Raw genomic sequence first — 17461 nt, forward strand, 5'->3', positions numbered from 1 at the left:
AATAGAGGATCCTACATTGGTTGGTGAGATATTTTTCCAATGGCACACTTTGGACAGAATTGCAAGAATATTGCCAAAGCCTACAATATTCGCGAATTTTTTTACTACTTAGCATTTCGTCATGAAGGTGACACTCCTCAGGGTCGGCAAGTACAAAGAGATCGAGGAAGGCCTCCACGACGTGGACTGCTCCGTGACTCTCGTTGAATTCGGCAAGTTCAACATCCTGTACGATACCGGTGGTGCATGGGCTCTTTCCGAACTGCTTGAGTCGCTCGCGACGTCTGGCTTGTCTGCTACCGACATCACGCATGTCATCGGGTCACATGGTCATTCAGACCACATTGGTTGTCTTTCAGCATTCCCCCACGCCTTTCACTTTATTGGTGGAGACGCCAACTTGCGCAACAATTATTCGACCCTTGAATCCTCGGACTCAAGTAGCGTCGATACTGCTCGGTTCTTTCGCAATGAAATGTTCACTGGTGGCAAGTTCCACCACTGGGGCGCCAACGGCATTCCCCTAGACGATCCTCGCGGAAAGTACGGTAGTATTCGCCTTGTCAAAACACCAGGGCACACGAGCCAATGCACGTCGCTGTTGCTTGAACATCAAGACGGAGGTATCGTGTTGGATGGTACGTCGTTTTCGCGCATTGCCATCGTTGGTGACCTGTGGGACTGCGTCGACGATGAAGACTACTATCGCACTATCTCTCAGCTACCTCTTGTCCAAGAGGAGAGCCGATCCTTCGTGTTGAAATGGGGTCCCGATTGCATCATCCCTGGCCATGGAGCTCCATTCGCGCCTTCTGACTTGGGTTAGGTCAGGTCGAGCACTCATCGCAATAATACGAAAAAATGATCGACACCAGGTCCATTTTTCGTCGATATATGCCAACTGTCCCAAGAAATTTCAATGTGAGGCCAAATCACTTGTGTATTTTACCCGATTGTTGCAAAAATACCATCCCAAAATTACAAACTCCAAAGTGACATTTTTGTCCCAACATGTCACTGTATCCTTTTCTGGTGTAACAGGAGCAGTTTCACAAGTGTAACTGCTCTTGAAACAGTTCATCTCCATCGCGCCGCGTCTGGGCAATTGAACACATTCGGTGCCCGGAGAGGTTCCTCAATGCAAAAAGTCGACGCGGCAGCGCTGTCATTCGAGCACCTCTTGTCGTTGACGCAGTCCCACGAACATGTCGAGTGCGTGGATGGATGGACCGGTGTCCTCGACCGGCTCGCAGAAATTGACGGGATGCAGCTAAAACACGTCGTCACGGCTGCCAAAGCCACGTTCAACAGCACATTTGACGCTGCTACCCTCAGTATAGTGTACCAGGTAATTGCTCTCACATTTCCAAGTACTATGTTGACGTAACAATCGTCGATGCAGGTGGTGAAAAAACTAGGGTGTCGGGGGGAAATGGAACGAAAGCTGTTGATGCGAGAAGAAGTCCCCAAACACTTGCTTTCATCACTCCAGAGCCATGTCGGGGATGCGTCGACGCAGTCCCACGGCCTTCAAGCGCTGTACCCTCTGGCGTTTGACGCGCCGCACCGCGTCCAACTGGCGACATGTGGGAGCTTGCCCTTGTGTGTCTCGGTCATGGCCGCGCATCCCACTGTTCTAACACTGCAACAGCACGGATGTCGGTTCCTTCAGCTCATGGCTTTCGACGACGATTGCAAGCTGACGATATTGACCCATGACGGCCTGCCCGTGGTCCTCGCGGCACTCGACCGCTACTACACCGATAAGGACCTTGCAATTTCGTCTTCGGACTTGCTGTATTTCCTCGTCGCCGACTTGGACAGCGACGACGAAAAAATTCAAGGCATTGCGTCAGCCATAGTACTTGCGGTGGTGAGAGTCATGTGCGTCCACGGATCCGACGCCCGCATTCAGTCCCATGGAGTTGCCATCCTCAACAGGTACAGGCAGACCTGGCCTTTGGCTTCGATATATTCGTAACTTTCGCGGTGGTGGTGGTATAGTTTGATCGCGAATGATGAGGCCAAGCCACTTCTGTGCACCGAAGCAGTGCTTGACGTGGTTGAGCAGGCCATTGGGCTCACAGACGACGCAACAACGGATTCGATCGTTCTCCTCTTCGAGTTATTGCAAAATGTGGAATGCCGAAACGAAATTATAAACAACGCCCCCTCCACCTACAGGTGCGCTACTGTGCGAGTTCGATCCGGCTAGGACGGACTGATGGATCCTTCTCGCAGATCGATCCAAGCGATTGGGGCCAAACTTGTCACAGCCACCCTTCCATCCGACGACGCAGATAGCACGGAACGGAAGGCGTACATTCAGCGGGTCTTGGAAGGCATGTTGACCACGATGGATGCACGGGTAGCCGCAAGTCAACTGCCCACGCCATCGACGACGCCAAGTGAACGGTCTGCAGCTGTCGTGCCACTGCCAGCTGCGCTCTCCACCACCACCATCACGACAGAGCCTTGCATTGAAAGCAGCGACAACCTTCATCGGCACTCGATACAACTCCCGTCGCCATCGAAGCTACACGACACGACGACAGCTGATACACTTGCGATAGCTGTCCACGATGAAGAGCTCGAAAATTTTGCCGTGTGCGATCCGAAAGATGAACTCAACAGCAACTGCTTCAAAATAAAGCAACGAGGTGAAGCGGGAGCCCCCCCACAAGCTACACCCTTGCCGACAACCGCGCTACCGTCGGCGCAAATCATGAACACTCTGCCTCCTTCTCACGGATCTACTCCTTCATCCAAGGCAAGAATCGCATCATTTGCAACTGTTCAAGTCTCACCGGCCTCGGTGAAGTACGACATCGGAACTCGAGAAGCGCGGACTGAGCTGGAAGCAACACGCGTGGCACTGGTGGATGCGACGAAAGCGATCGAGTACGAACGGGCCAAAGTTCGTAAAGTGATTTTCAACTACAAACTCATGAAGAGGCGGCTGGCGGACCAACACAAGCTGCTCTGTGTACACAACGAACGGTCGGTGGCCGACGCCGAAATCCACGACACGTTACTGCAGCGTGTGCGATACCTCGAGGCTGCACTGGAGGAGGCCCAGACTTCGTGGGGCGTCGAGCGCAACTTGCGCGTGAAGCTCGAGAACGAAGTCAGCAAAGGCGCGATTGCTCTGGCAACCGTCCAGAAGGCTCTCGAGGATCAGAGACCAGCGGTCAAAGAACGAATGGTGCCGGAGACACGGTTGTTGGATGCGCAGAGGTCGGTGCAGCAGCTTACGGGGGACAAGTTGATCTTGGAAGAGGCCATCAAGGTCGCCCAGGATATGATATACACGTGCGAAACCAACCAAGTACGTTAAAGCGTGCACACGCCCCTTCTTCAACCGTCATCCTGGTATCTCTGCGACGTTGTAGTTCTTGCTTGAAGCTCAAGTCAAGCAGGTCCGACGAGAAGGCATGGAGAGTTTGCTCATGCGGGAGGAAGACGTGGAGATTCCAAAACCCAGCAAGTACTTGACCCTGGCGTCCCCCACGGCCAAGCGGACCCAAACGTATAGCCCCACGCCGCCCCGTGCGGATGCGCACGACATCAAAGAGACTCCGTTGACGCTTGAACTGAATGACCAACAAGCCATCGGTGAGTCGTCGCTGGCGTCGACTGCTCGATGACAACGTGTGCTTGGCGTAGAGGCGTTCTTGCACCGGGCGTACAAATGTTTGGAGGCGTGTTCGGAAGGGTCTGGAGTGCACTTTTCAATCCTTCGTCGGTACCTCGTCGACAGCGGGCTCGCGTCGGCTCCCGTGCTGGTGTCTGACGTGGATGTGATTCTGAACAAAGTGTTGGCTGTGGCTCAAGAAAACAAGCTGAAAGCAAAGCGGCGCAAGGACTACGAGTTTTCGCCGTGCTCAAAGCGCCCCGACTTTGGCAAGTTGCGGCATCGGTACTTCAGTCGCAACCTCTTTTGCGAAGCCATCACGTTGGTCGGGGCCAAGAAGTACCCGTACTTGGACAACACGACCGTCATGTTGCGGGAAGTCATCTTGACGTATTTGAATCCGTACGGGTCAGCGATCGAGTGCCGTGGGGGCGATGTCCAGCTCCTCGTGACGTCGTACGACCCGTTCAACTTCCTCAAGATCATGATGGAGCAACTCCACCATTCGTTTCACACACCCGTGTCGACCACCGACGGCGACGACCAGCCCCAGCGCAGCAAGTCGTCCAACAACGAGCCGGTTCTGCAAGCCATGCTCGAAATGGTTCCGGTCCTTCAGCGCGAGCAAAAGCCTCTCAAGGTGGCACAAGGCCTCTGCCGTGAAAACCTAACGAGACAACGATAGATCATATGCGACTTTTACACGGGCACGCCGGACGCGACCAAGGACGACGCCCTCGATTTGGGTCTCGAAGCTGTGGTACTCGGTCTTTTTGCGCGAAAACAATGGGATCGCTGATCCGGTGAGTAGGTGCACTTTGCCGTCGACTTTGAAGTCATTCCTGCCTTTCTCGACCGCCTCGCTGTCAAGCGACTGTACAAGGACATCTTGACTTTTTTCAAGACTTTCCTCGCCATGTACAAAGGTTTTCCATGCCCTCCAGACAAGAAGAAGTACGTGGCGTTCTACATGACGCTTGGCCGCCTCGCGGTCGAGATTTTCAAGGAAAAGCGCGATTACGACTTGCCCGAAAGTCAAGTACGGCGACCACACTACCTGCCTGGAGCTGGGTCTGTCTTGCCCTGCTAACGTGTTTGTGTAGATTACTGGCTTGCTCCAATGGATGGACAATTCCAGGGGGCGTGGCCGCATTGTGCGGAAGGGAGCCGCCCAGTCTGGCATCAAGTTTTCGAATAGGCTGTACGCAATTAAGTGAGCGCCACAGACAAAACACGACAATCTCTCTTAGTTGTACACACGCACGCCGCCCTCGCATGAGCCGAGCCACCGGTCAATGCGCTGGATGGCGTCGTGCACTCTGCACGCCCGCTCGTTGTCGTCGAGACCGTCGTCCTCCACGAGGAACTAAACACGTTTTAAAATTGGACCCATGAGCTAAATATCATAATCCTGCGTTAAACCCACCTTCTTGAGAAGCTTTAACATGGGGGATTGGGAAAACCGTAGTTCGAAGAATGCGTTAAAGTAGGGAATCTGCGATCTGATTGGTCCATTGACATCTTCGACGTTTTTCTGTTCGAGCAGCGCACTTGACTCCTGACTTCGGCCGACCGTCATGGATGAGCTCCTTTTCCGCGACAGGACGGGGTCTGAAGATGACACATCGCTCGAACATGCACGACTTTTGGCGCTGAAGAAGCTTTTTGGACGACGCCTGTGGCAAAGATGGCGCATATACGACATCGGCGCGTCGATGACGGACGAAGATCAGTTGAAAGAGCTCCTGGCACAACCAAACCCACGTCGCGACGACGTGCTCGATCTACTTCAAACCAAGTTTCTCGCGATCCCCGAACGGGACTCCTTCGTGTACCGCGGAATCATTTGGCAAGTTCTTTTGCATGTGTATGACCCTCAGCGACAGAGTTCGAGTGCTGACGAGCTAGAGAATTTGTCTGGGCGTTTGGCGTCGATGCCGCGTGACCCGCTCATGCGTAAGGAAATCACTGAAGGGTGCATTTCCCTCCAGTACGTTGCGGGGGATTTGGTACAATCGGGCATGGAAACGGTACTGTTGTGGCTGCTCAAGGCCAAGTCCGTGCCGTACACGAGTGGAATGGCGCAAGCCCTCGCGCCGTTCTTTCTCCTACAACTGCCTCTCCACACGATCTACGACTGCTTTTATCGGTACTGTGCGCTGTATTTGCCCCACCTCGTCAGCGGGACGTTCTCACTCTTCGACGTGGACCTTCCCTTCGAGTAGGAGCACCGCCAGCAGCTCACACTCCACCTGCTCGCATACCACGACCCCCACCTCGCTCAATTTCTCCTACAGTGGACACCCACCTGGATACAACGTATAGTTCCAGTCGACTACTTTTGCTGCAACTTGTATCGCCGTCTCCCCCCCGCCTCATTTTTGTACCTCTTGGACCAGTACTTGATCACGAACGACATGGAATTCGGGCTCTTCGTCGTGCTCGCGGTCGTTATCCTTAGTCGTGAAGCGATCCTGTCGAAGAAGTCTGGAGATGCTGTCAAAGCTGTCTTGACGCCGCTGTGGGGTCTCGAACGCGCAGATCACGCGGCTGCCGTCGTCATGCTGGCGACGTCGCTGCGACGCAAAACGCCGTCATCGTACACGCATGCATGGCAAGTGGCACCACACGCTGCGTTCACGCAAGTGACGGACGAAAAGGCGACCGACATGTCCGTGTGGCGGAAACAAGAGTCGAAAACACTCACGGGACGGTTCTACTGGTACAACAGCAAAACGAAATCGACGCAGTGGGAACATCCGCTAGCCAAACACGAACCCCCGCCGCCGCTGATGTGCCTCACCACGAGTGTGGTAGAAATAGCCGCCGTCAACTTGGGCCAGACGCACGCCAAGCTCCGGTACTTTGTCGTGGACTGTCGCGGCACGCGGTCCTCGCAAGACATCAAGAGCGGCTCGATTCCGTCGGCATTTCCTCTGGACCCAACTGTATTTGACAACCCGGATCTAATGCATCGGACGCTGGAGACGCTGAGGCCACTGGGGTCTCAAGTTCACGTCGTGTTGGTGGGCCACGGCGCCGTGATGCCCACTGCACCGACCGATGAAGTTGCCGCGCATGTTCGCGAAGGCATCCGTGAAGACTTGGCCGTCGTAAATCGCGCTGCGCTATTTTTCCAAAAGCATGGGTTCCGCTTTGTCAGTGCACTGGATGGAGGGTACGCGGCATGGCATGCGTTTGTCCGAGATGCGCCGTACACATCGGTGCATGAGCTAATCGGTCACGATCAACCCGAGTGCCGGTACTGCCGCGTCGATGCCGGTACCGACCCCGATGCCGTGGCGGGGCCGAAGAGGCGTTCAAGCATCCCTCGCCTCCGCACAAGCTTGACAAAGCTCAAGATGCCAACGCTAACCTCCCTCAGCTTCAAAAAGCACGACAACGTCAAGGACCGGCTGAGTGTGTCGTCGACGTCGTCGAGTAACCGCGATTCGTTGAAGGATCGCCTATCTGTCGGAGGATGGTCTCTCGTTCGATCGCGCAGCAGTATTGACAACTCAGCTAGTCAAATCGTCGGGTTCGACGGGGAAGAAGACTTGGAGGGTGAGCCCATGGAGCCCCGTGAAAGTTGGAGCGACGAAGAGATTGAGATTTCCCTGCCCACCCTGTCTGCGTAGTGGAATGGACGATGACGTTTGATGTGCGAGATAGATTTGATGCGATGGAGTAACTTAACGAAGAGCATGGCCTTGTCTGGAGAACGACGCCTCATGTCGCTTGCAATCTTTTGGGTTCATGCACCCTGATTTAATACTACTATCATGGTACTAGCAGTACGCGCAGTCGACAAGAAGTGTACGAACCAATTGGATTTGATCATACGATGTGTATATCTTTTCATTGGCTGAATAAATTCGAATAGTAACTCCTTTTTAACCAATTTGGTTGCGTTTCTACCTAGCTGTCTTGCCGCTCCACGGAGAATGGGTTATTTTATTATACTTGCTCATTGTATGTACTTGTCTATGGGGTATTTAAGTCACGATTGGAATTCTTGCACCAAGGGAAAAGTAGAGACGACCAATCGCCGCCGAGATTCGCAACTCTCCCACGTCAGTCAAGAATTAGAGCTCGGCCAGGTCGACGACACTCCATCGATAGCAATTGATACACCGACAACCACGATGTCTGACCCCAGTGACCATGACACCGTTCCCCATGAGGACCATATCCCACTCAGCCCACAGGCAGCAGCTGCTGTTGCTGCTGAACCTGACGTGCCAGCTATCGCTGCCCGAGTCAGAGATATCGTTGTCAACGACGACGAGGACGACGACAGCGATCTTGGCACCCCCGGATCACCCAAGGACCCGTTCAGCGAAGACGTGGATGGCAGTGCCCACCCCCAAGCAACATTTGCACACCATGCATTCTACGGCCCTTCGGGGTCTAGCGACCATGGTCAAACCATTCATGACACTCGACGCGTCGAAATCGGCAACGCAAAAAACGCTGCTGCTTACTTCAAGAGCGAACCAAAGGAGAGTAGTCACCGCGCATCGATGGCATACCAACAATCGTTCATGGATTTCCCGTCGCCCACAAACAAATCCATGTCGACGGGACCCCGGGGGTCCCTCATCAACATGGCCAAGTCGAACATGCCTAAAATCTCCAAGAGCCTTCCTGCCCTCCCGAGCTTCCTTAAACGCAGCGGTGTCAACAGCACCAAGGATGTAGACGCCCCATTCTGCGATGGGTGCGGCCAGCAGCCGATCAAAGGTGTCGTGTGGTCGTGCAGTGTTTGTGTCAGCTTCAACCTGTGCTCATCATGCTATGCTCAAGGCGTGCATGGCATGGAAGGCACGCCTGCGATGCAAATGTACGAAGAGCTGAACGCATTTTACAAACTGCAAAAGCGGTGCAAGCTGCTCACGATGGAGTTTCTTGGTGTCCTTTACACGGACGTGTGCAAGAAACACGTCCCCAAATTTCAATACCTCGGCGACTGGCTCGCGGTGATCATGGACAAGAAGGTGAATGCTACCAAGATCCCAGCTCGAGGGGTCGAAATCCCCCACCTGTCGCCCCGGGTGCGGACCAAGTTTGTGGACGTGCTCATGCCGTTGGTGTCGAACCGTACGGACTTGCAAGTGTACGTGGAGTGGCTGCCGGAGCCTGAAGGAGACCTGGAAACCGTGCGCATTTGGATGTCAGATTTGAAGACCAGGACCAAATCTCCGTTTGCTGTTGCGATGCCGCTGGTGCCCCCCGCCACTTCAGCCGCCACCACAGCGTAGAGTCACGCCAACGAGGTGATATCGGCCAAGTCTTTACAGTACATGGATAATATTATGTTAGAAAGGATATCAAATAACACAGTGCTCCGTGTCCATAGCGCATTACTACTAGTACCTGACTAACAGTAAATTTAGGTATAACGTTAATACTAACTACTCCTTGCGGTTTCGCCTCCAAAGGTCAAGCGCACCGCCCGTGGTGGATGATACGATGCGTGTCGAGCATGCAAGGCCCCGCCCACCTCCGATTTCTAAACCACCGCAGCGACGTTCTGGTACGTCTGTCGTGTGCCATGGCAGTCGCATTAGCGGATTCCGGGTATGCGCAGGTCGTCAAAGTACCAGGAATCAATACGGTGGGGACAGAGTAACAGCAGCAGCAGTATTTGTAGTTGCCCATGCAGGTGCGACAGAGCAGTGTTGACATGCGAATGCGGACCATTCATTCAATTGCCGTGTGTAGATGAGATGACCAAGATCAAAGCCTTGTTCAGCGAAATTGTTCGGCTTGGTGTGGCGCGATCCCAAGACATGGCGTTGTTGTGCAACGTAGGTTGGCACTGCATGTAACATCTTTCAGTTCTAGTTCCATCGCCGTAGAACGATACTCCATGCACTGAAGCGGCTCGCTTCGGTTTGGAATGCCAATTTCGAGAAGAGTGGAGAACGTCTCGCGAGGACGAGACTTTCAACCAATTGCAACAGCTTCTCTGTGAAATCGAGCCTCAAGACCACCACGACTTGCACAATCATTTTCGGTGAGGCTCGCGGGCCGGCCCCAGATGTTGACTCGGTTTTGTGCAGGTTGGCCATGGAGACCATTGTAGCTACAGTTGGCGTGACCGACCCGAAACCTCATCGCGTACGTAAGCCATGACTTGTGGTCAACAGGTGAGCAGGGTGTGTTTTAGTTCGGGTCGAAGCAGCAGCACCTTTACCGAGCCGTCCATTTGGACAATGCGTTGCGGCAGATGGAAGGTTGTGACGCGTCACCGTTGGATATTTGTCGAGGTGGCAACAAATGACACATGTGTGAAAATATTCATTCGCAAGTCATGTGAACTAGAAATGGTTCGCAGCTCCCGCCACCAATTTCAACAACTTTTGGCTGGAGCCGACTCTCTTGCTGCTGCGGAGCCTGCGCCAGAAACATCATGTAACCAGGCACTCGACGGATCATCTTCAGCGGGCCACTTGCGTATGCTGTATGAAAATGTTGCGGCCGCGAAACCTGTCAACCTGTCCAATGCGCCACCATCGAAAGAGTTCACGCGACTCCTTGAAGCACAGCGCTGGGCAGAGCTGTCAAAAGCAAATGGTGGAGTGTGTGCCATGCTGGCTACGTTCAGCGACGCTGACGAAGCTGTGTTAGAGGAACTCGCGCAGAGGCACAAATACCACCTCGTGGCGCGACGCATTCAGCGACGGTTCCGCCTGCACCGAACGTCCGTGAGAGAGCAGGAACGAGTGATCAATATCCGCCTTCGGCTTGAAATTGAAGCGGCCAGCCGCATCCAAGTACTCGTCAGTCGTTTGACGATGTGACCCCATGTATGTCGTAGCGACAATGCCGCCGATGGATGAAATGGAGACGATTCAAATCCAGCCGCCTCGTCTTTTTCCGTCGAAAAAACTTGGTACGGGCGTTGTCGTCGACAAACGCCATTCGAATTGCGGTCGTAGGCAATCCGCATCTCGACGTGGTTGGTGTTTCGATATCGCTTCCGCAAGTGCTGCCGGCGATTTCGAGTACGGATGCAGTGTTGACCATACATGTAGTCATTCATGCTGGCCATGTTTGTAGGACGACTGGATACCCCGCGACTTCTCGATGGAAACAACCGATGCGATGTCGAGAGCTGCGATCAAGTACGTTGCCGTGTTCTCGTGTAGTGGAAGTATGGCGAATTGCTGGATCGACTGGCAGGATTCAGAGCACCATTCGAAGGCATCAGGCAACACGTCGAGTACATCAAGATTGGCAATTTCACTTGCTGCGGCGACGGCGACAACTGCGAGCGCATTGGCATGACAGCCAAGCGCTCCACCAGGTACTCCACGTGTTGTCCTTGTACGCCGTCTTATTCCAAGGGCAGGCAACTGTGTCGCTGGTAGACGAGCTGGTCGAGTGGCATCGCATGTTGACGTTGGAGAAAGAGCAAACGCAAGCCGCCATCGTTGCAGAGCACAAAGCTTTCACAGTGGAATGGGAGGTAGGGGCGTGCCCACTTGTACAGGGCATTCTTGGGAGTTGTGCGCTGTGTCGGTGTAGAAATACAGCGCCGAGCTCACAAAGCAGTGTCTGAAAGCCAAGTTGTTTGCCGAGTGGGTTCCCCAGCTCGACAACCACAGCGGCAACACGTACTATCTCAACGTAAAAACGTGTGCTGTCCATCACGATCATCCAAATATCCTTTTTCCGTCTGCACAAGTGATCTGTTGTCCGGAAGGTGGTTTCCTGCGACATTAGGTACATCGCCAACTCGCGCTGAAGCTCCTGGCCAAGCAGCGACGCCGCGCCGAGTCCCAGTTCCAAGAGCGCCTACGCCGTCTCGAAGGTCATTTTGACCACATCACAACTGCTCAAACGACACACCAAGCCGAAATCGAGCGCGCGATATGCCTGCAGTGGGGATGGGGCACGTCGTGAATAAATATGGCTCTCCTGCATACTCTCTCGTCTACGCCGACGTCGAGCAGTTTAACTGCACTAAGACTACCGTCACGTTGTCGCTGGACAGGGACCTGATCGCTTCCTGGGCCAGTTCGTCAGCGGCCATGTGGATGTTTCCGTGAGCTTGGAGCCGCGCGACGACAAACGCAACGGCGGCTTCGCTCGTCATCACTTCCCACACTCCGTCGCACGCAAACAAAACAAACGAGTCGTTCGGCTGGACGTCGACTACAATCACGTCGGGAGTTGCGTCTAGAACGGCCCCGACGCTCTCTTGGGAGTACACTTGAGCTGCCTCCTGGACAGCTTTGACTTCCCGCCCTTTGAATTCGAGGTCCCCGAACGTCCGCGTGATCGCGAGCACGCCGTTCACGCGGTTGTTGATAATTGACCCGCCGGACCGGACAACCTTGTCATGCTCGGTCCGGGTGGAGCATCGATGGTCGGTTGTGAGAGCAATGCACTCGCCGCTTCGACAAATCAGCGCCCTGCAGTCACCGACATGCCCCACAACCAAGCGCAATGTGCTGCACGTGCCGTCGATGAGGGAAAAGGTCGCCGTGGACCCACTGGGGCTGTCGGAAGCGTACAAGACGTCGCAAATAGTTGCGTCAAAGCCCACGCAGATGCTTTGCACGGCCGCGACCAAAGCCAGGCCGTCTGGGACTGGAATGGGAAGGTTTTGCAAGAGATGAGTGTGAAATCGCTCTTGTAGCAAGGATGCACATCCATCACCACCATGGCCATCGTAGAGACCCACAAAGCCCATGCGATTCGCTTGTTCTCCGAGTCGAGTCAAGGCGTCGACAGCGTGCTCGTTTGCATGTTCAAAGATGTTTGGAATGGCCACCCATCGATCTTCTTGGGTGCTGCGCCGTCCCTGCATGGACGACGCTCCCATGCGAATGGTCAAGTGTGGGTTCGCTGAGTGTTCTGTCAAGGATGGCGAAGTGTCCACGAACACCGATGAGTCGGCTTTGATCGTCGGGAGGACGGTGTGTCGCGTCGGAGCCAGGGTGGTCAAAAGCAGCTCATCAAGGCCGTTGGACGATTGGTAAATGGCTTCGGCGTCGTCGGGGTCGTCCATGTCATCGTCTTCGTTGTCGCCGGCGACATGCACTGAAGAGCCGTGGGCGGCCGCGCACACGGTCTCGTCCCCAGACAGTCCTGATACCAATTTGGGGTGGCTTCGCTTTTGGGCAAATCGCTGGGATCTGTAGTGTGTTTCTTCATTTGTGAGGACGAACTTTCGCTTGGTGGTGGGCTGGGAGAGGCGGCGGCGGCTGCTACCTTGTTCATGCATCGCTTGCATTTCGTTGTGTTTGGGGCTTGCAACAGGGCGGCCGTCGGGCTTTTGCGAGTCGGACGAATGCGTTTTGGCAGGAGCGCTGTCGATGGGACGAGGTGCGTTGGGACTGGTTGGAGGGGTTGGGGTTTGAGTCCGTCTGCCTGCAGGAGGCGCGGACGGCGTGGGGGATTCGTGAATGGCGCTGTTGATTTCGTCGGCAGAGACGGTGATGGGAACGGACGATGCTTTTGGTTTGGGTGGGGACGGTCGTCGGCCAGGGGGAAGGCGTTCCTTTGTGATCCATGGGTGCATCATGACTTCATGCAGCGCCAGGCGCTTCGATGGGTCTTTCGTCATGATACCGCTGAGAAAGTCCGCCAGGATCGGGTCGATCGGGAAAGGAAACACGAGCGGGTCGTGCTGAATCTTGTCAAACACTTGGAGGGCACTCTTTGCGACGAACGGGGGGTTGCCGAACTTGAGCATGTACAACGTCGCCCCGACAGCCCACACGTCGGCCAGTTGGCCGGAATCTAGGTCGTAATGTTAGCCATTTGCGATACCGCGCGAGAGAAAAGTGGTGGAGGCACGCACATTGTTCTCCTGAGCACATTTCCGGTGACATAAAGGCGGGTGTGCCCATCGCTTCGAGCAGCTTTTGTTTGCTTCCGTACAGGTTTTGCGAAATGCCAAAGTCGGAAATCTTGACGACCCCACGCTCGCCGATGAGGAGATTCTGTGGTTTGAGGTCGCCATGGACAATGTTCTGCTCGTGGAGGTACGCGAGGCCCAAGAGCACCTGCAGTGCGACGCCATGGAGCTCCCGGTCTGACATGGGCTCGCAGATCGTCTCGGTGGAAGGCGCGACCCCAACGAGCTTCTTCTGACCCTTTTTGAAGCTGAGCAAGTCACCAAGCTGCATGTATTCGAGGACGAGGAACAGCTTGTTCATGTGCGGGTCGTCCATCACTTCAAAGAGGCGGAGGACATTCGGGTGGTTAAGTTTCTTCATGATGGCAATCTCGCGCTTGATGTCCATGAGGTTGTCGGGCTGCTTGGTCAACTTCGACTGCTTGTTCATGACATCGCGATCAATAAACTTCATCGCAAAGAGCTGACCGGTCGTTTTTTCCTTGCACAGCTTCACTTCGGCATAACTTCCAGCGCCCAAGCTTTCCAGGATGATGTAGTTGTTGATCATGGTGCGCGAGTTGAGCCAGTCGCCAGAAATCGGGTGTGGGTGCGGCAGGTTGTGCGTCGGCAGCTCGGCCTTCTTTTTCTTGACCACTGTTGTGTCTCGAATACCCGCTGCACACAGTCAGGACAGTAAGTGCAGTTCTCCATCGTTCCATGGTCGTACCGGGTTGAGTGGGACTCAAGGGCATGAGTAAATTGGCACTCTGACCGGCCGACGGCTGCCGGACAAACAATTTCACCTTTTCCTGCGATTTCATGACGTCGGCAGTCATGCCAGAAGGAATGGCGCGCTTCGGTTCGTCGGTCACGACCACCGGGGTAGATTGTTTTCGTTCTTGTGGGAGGCTCACGGGAATGGCCACGTCGATCACGGACGGAAGTGGTGTCTGCGTCCCCAACCAGTCATGGACATCTACCGGCTCCGAGTCTGCGTTGCTGCCCTCGCCTCGTGTGGCTGGCAATGTGGCAGTGTCGAGCCAATTCGTCGCAACGTCGTCGTCATCGTCTGAATCGCTTGAACCACCACCGTCAGAATCGACATTCAAAGTTTGACCAAACTCTCCGTTCTCTCGACTGTGACCGCGGGGACCGTTGGCAGAAACAATGTCGACGCTGTACTTTTCACTCGAGGGCGGTGCAAGTACATCGGGGCGGCCTCCTCGCCCTATCCTGCCTCCGCCCCGCGCCGGGCCTCGTCCTCGGGGCATCCCACGGCCCCCGTGTGAGCTCGACATGGCCATCCGCCCTGCTGAGCCGACTCTTTGGCACCCCCGCGGTGTTGGCGGTTGAGATCGAGATGTTTCGTCGACTAAGGTCGCTACAATCGAAGCCGTCATGCTGTCGTGGCTTGGCGGCGATTTCAACGTTGCGTGGGTGTGCGCGGCTTCGGATTCATCAACGGATATCCTGTCGACGTTGTCAATGATGTGTTTGACAAATTCTGTCGTGTTGGCAGCTCGAATGTTTTGCGCCGTCGTCGGAGATCCGCTGCCGCTTTGTGCCATCGTGTTATCATCTGACGTTGGTGGAATGCACGGTTGGTCTCTGGCCATCGTGGCAACGACTTGAGTGGACGCACGTCGTGGCTGGCTGTGCCGACATCCCATGGCGCGTGCGAGGATTGTGTTGTTCACTCGAGGACACCTGTGGCCCCGTCCAGCATTGCGAGGCTCCGATGTGATGTCAAGCGTTTCGTGTTCTGGCGTTCGTTTCAACGTTTCTCCTTGCGAATGCCTCGACAATTATGTTGGCGAGACTTTATGATGAAGCCTCGGTGCATTCCACATCGCGTGGGGATATCTTGTATGCCACAGAGGTCGTATTGCCATATTGGGGGCTCTGTAAAGCTTAACCGTGGATGGCGTTCGTTGGAAAGGGTGGCCAACCCTTTGACGTTACTCCGAGTGTACCGTTGCCCTTGCTCAAACGCCGCTTCACGGGCCATGCGATGCCTAATTATAGCCCATTTGCACGCACGTCGCCATGGACGGGTACGACACTGCCTCCCCTTCCAAGAGCCCGACGGCCCATGGCCACAAGAAGTGGATCAAGAAGGAAAAAATTGGCCAAGGGTACGTCCTCTTGGTGCTTCGATTCCTCATTCGGCCGTGGCAGGGCACAAGGCACTGTGTACCGTTGCGTGGATGCTGCCACGGGTCGCATCGTCGCCATGAAGGAAGTCAACATAAAGGGTTTGTCCGATCATGAAATCGTACGAGATGCCGTTGCTGGTAAATACTTGACGTTGACCACCAGGACGCTTTGACGAGCGAAGCCACCGTGATGAAGAGCTTGTCGCACAAGCACATTGTGCAGTACTATGGCGTGCGGCACAAGAAGCGAACGCTCGAGATATCCATGGAGTACATGCCGGGAGGGTCTTTGAGTGCGTACATTCGTTCGGTTGGTGGCAGCTTGACGTTGGACCGGACCAAGAGCTACACGTGGCAGCTGCTTCGCGCAGTTCAATTTCTGCATGACCACCGCATTGCGCATCGGTATGCTTCCCATGATCTCCAACACCTTATCTTGGGGTAGCGACATCAAAAGCGCCAACGTGCTGCTGACGGACGACCAGTCCCAGATCAAATTGGCCGACTTCGGCGCGTTGAAAGAAATTGGAAGCGTGTCGGTGGTTGGCGGGCTGAAAGGCACGCCGCACTGGATGGTTCGCCCATCACGTGCACGACGAAGTCTCAACGCGTCGTCCTGTAGGCTCCAGAAGTGATCAAAGAGCAGCAAACTAGCGAGGGGTACGGTCAAGCACGACCCCCCATCACCGATCACCTCAGCCCACGTGGCGTAGGTGGATGAAAGCGGATATATGGAGCTTGGGCTGCACTGTCTTGGAAATGCTCACGGGGCGAACGCCGTGGCAAGAATACAGCAACCCCCTCACAGCCATGTACAAGATCGTATCGAGCGAATCAACCCCCCAAGTCCCGTCGGACCTACCGCTCGAGGTTGCCATCCTTCTCTGGTCGACCTCATGGACAGCTTGCGTGCAGGCAACGTCGTTCCTCGAGTCGTGCTTCCAACGCGATCCCACCAAACGTCCGAGCGCGTCCGAGTTGCTGCACAGTGCGTTTTTGAAGTCTGTTCGGAAACAAAAGAAGAAGGCTCGTGACGCCACAGAGTCCCCAAAGGCACACTCTGCCAACAACAACAAGAGTAGCGCTGATCACTCGCCGCGACCATGTCGAGTACGCATGGTTTGGTTTTTGGTTCCATCGTGATGAACACGACATATTTTGCACAGGACGGCCCCGAATCTCCTCCATGCAGGAGCGTGGTTGATTCGATGCCCAAGTCGAAAATCCATGCACTGGTGGCCGACGACGCTTTGACCGTATCGAAGCAACGCAAGTCAAAGAAACCCATTCGATTGGAGCCACTCGCTGTTGGCTCCACGTCCAACCAAGAAAAGAGTACGCCTCGGTCCAAAGCCAAGGTAGAAAGCACTATTGTGTGATCCCCGTGGCTCGGACTAATGGATCGGCGCCACAGGCGGACGGAAAGCCATTGTTGGGCGATCCGTTGCTATCTCCTGAAGGGTAAAATCCACATCACGTTATCGGAGCTTGAGTGACGTTTGCGGTAGCCATTACAAAATGGGTTCATTTCCTGACATCCGATTGACCTCGCCAGTCGCATCCCCTCAAACGTCCCCCGCTGGACCCGTCGCCCTGTCGGGGGCCAAGTCCATGGCGGAACAAGGTTTCCCGACCTTGAAGATACGCCCCGAGCTACGGAGGATTGCAACAGCCCCCCAGACGGTCAGGCGACTTGGGGCCTTGTCCCCAAAAGCCCTGAAACTCCCTCCTTTGTCGGCGCGGGGCATGGCGCGAAGCGAGAGCCCTCGTGAGGTTGACCGCGATGGCAACAATGCATAACAATTTGTCAACTTG

At 54.9% G+C, this 17461-nt stretch overlaps 8 protein-coding genes across 8 annotated transcripts; 7 read left to right on the forward strand and 1 right to left on the reverse strand.

The window, feature by feature from the left end:
- Positions 1-107: 107 nt before the first annotated feature.
- On the forward strand, positions 108-976 carry H310_05833 (hypothetical protein). The gene has a single exon (XM_008870668.1). The coding sequence runs from the start codon at positions 122-124 to the stop codon at positions 824-826; it is 705 nt and encodes a 234-aa protein (XP_008868890.1). The 5' UTR covers positions 108-121; the 3' UTR covers positions 827-976.
- Positions 977-1061: 85 nt separating this feature from the next.
- On the forward strand, positions 1062-5028 carry H310_05834 (hypothetical protein). The gene is made up of 9 exons (XM_008870669.1): positions 1062-1348; positions 1403-1941; positions 2005-2184; positions 2242-3328; positions 3393-3615; positions 3667-4274; positions 4320-4394; positions 4446-4673; positions 4738-5028. Exons 1-9 carry the CDS (start codon positions 1139-1141, stop codon positions 4849-4851), a joined length of 3264 nt encoding a protein of 1087 aa, XP_008868891.1. The 5' UTR covers positions 1062-1138; the 3' UTR covers positions 4852-5028.
- Positions 5029-5349: 321 nt separating this feature from the next.
- H310_05835 (hypothetical protein) lies at positions 5350-5859 on the forward strand (the record flags this gene model as incomplete). Its single annotated transcript, XM_008870670.1, has 1 exon — positions 5350-5859. One exon carries the CDS (start codon positions 5350-5352, stop codon positions 5857-5859), a length of 510 nt encoding a protein of 169 aa, XP_008868892.1.
- A 192-nt stretch (positions 5860-6051) lies between these two features.
- Positions 6052-7272, forward strand: H310_05836 (hypothetical protein; the record flags this gene model as incomplete). Its single annotated transcript, XM_008870671.1, has 1 exon — positions 6052-7272. The coding sequence occupies one exon, from the start codon at positions 6052-6054 to the stop codon at positions 7270-7272; it is 1221 nt and encodes a 406-aa protein (XP_008868893.1).
- Positions 7273-7670: 398 nt separating this feature from the next.
- Positions 7671-9068, forward strand: H310_05837 (hypothetical protein). The gene has a single exon (XM_008870672.1). It carries the CDS (start codon positions 7780-7782, stop codon positions 8893-8895), a length of 1116 nt encoding a protein of 371 aa, XP_008868894.1. The 5' UTR covers positions 7671-7779; the 3' UTR covers positions 8896-9068.
- A 51-nt stretch (positions 9069-9119) lies between these two features.
- H310_05838 (hypothetical protein) lies at positions 9120-11545 on the forward strand (the record flags this gene model as incomplete). The annotated part of the gene is made up of 15 exons (XM_008870673.1): positions 9120-9214; positions 9262-9299; positions 9359-9444; positions 9496-9653; positions 9700-9757; positions 9807-9906; positions 9962-10213; positions 10268-10413; positions 10458-10532; positions 10579-10644; positions 10700-10764; positions 10830-10966; positions 11011-11108; positions 11168-11269; positions 11366-11545. The coding sequence occupies 15 exons, from the start codon at positions 9120-9122 to the stop codon at positions 11543-11545; spliced, it is 1656 nt and encodes a 551-aa protein (XP_008868895.1).
- Positions 11142-15242, reverse strand: H310_05839 (CAMKK protein kinase). Its single transcript, XM_008870674.1, has 3 exons — positions 14218-15242; positions 13452-14165; positions 11142-13390 (listed from the first exon to the last, which is right to left on the reverse strand). The coding sequence occupies exons 1-3, from the start codon at positions 15158-15160 to the stop codon at positions 11577-11579; spliced, it is 3471 nt and encodes a 1156-aa protein (XP_008868896.1). The 5' UTR covers positions 15161-15242; the 3' UTR covers positions 11142-11576.
- A 294-nt stretch (positions 15243-15536) lies between these two features.
- H310_05840 (STE/STE11 protein kinase) lies at positions 15537-17025 on the forward strand (the record flags this gene model as incomplete). The annotated part of the gene is made up of 8 exons (XM_008870675.1): positions 15537-15625; positions 15669-15765; positions 15810-16051; positions 16092-16221; positions 16269-16306; positions 16360-16516; positions 16562-16756; positions 16813-17025. 8 exons carry the CDS (start codon positions 15537-15539, stop codon positions 17023-17025), a joined length of 1161 nt encoding a protein of 386 aa, XP_008868897.1.
- Between the last annotated feature and the right edge of the window lie 436 nt (positions 17026-17461).

Source organism: Aphanomyces invadans (genome assembly GCF_000520115.1).
Source record: "Aphanomyces invadans strain NJM9701 unplaced genomic scaffold supercont1.10, whole genome shotgun sequence".
NCBI classification, from domain to species: Eukaryota; Oomycota; class Saprolegniomycetes; order Saprolegniales; family Verrucalvaceae; genus Aphanomyces; species Aphanomyces invadans.

Coding starts and splice junctions, on each gene's coding strand:
- H310_05837 (XM_008870672.1), top strand. CDS start 7,780: ATGTCTGACCCCAGTGACCATGACACCGTTCCCCATGAGGACCATATC.
- H310_05839 (XM_008870674.1), bottom strand. CDS start 15,160: ATGGGATGTCGGCACAGCCAGCCACGACGTGCGTCCACTCAAGTCGTT. Junction 14,166..14,217: donor CTTGAGTCCCACTCAACCCG/GTACGACCATGG, acceptor GACTGTGTGCAG/CGGGTATTCGAGACACAACA. Junction 13,391..13,451: donor AATGTGCTCAGGAGAACAAT/GTGCGTGCCTCC, acceptor ATTACGACCTAG/ATTCCGGCCAACTGGCCGAC.
- H310_05834 (XM_008870669.1), top strand. CDS start 1,139: ATGCAAAAAGTCGACGCGGCAGCGCTGTCATTCGAGCACCTCTTGTCG. Junction 1,349..1,402: donor CCCTCAGTATAGTGTACCAG/GTAATTGCTCTC, acceptor TCGTCGATGCAG/GTGGTGAAAAAACTAGGGTG. Junction 4,395..4,445: donor ATTTGGGTCTCGAAGCTGTG/GTACTCGGTCTT, acceptor TCCGGTGAGTAG/GTGCACTTTGCCGTCGACTT.
- H310_05833 (XM_008870668.1), top strand. CDS start 122: ATGAAGGTGACACTCCTCAGGGTCGGCAAGTACAAAGAGATCGAGGAA.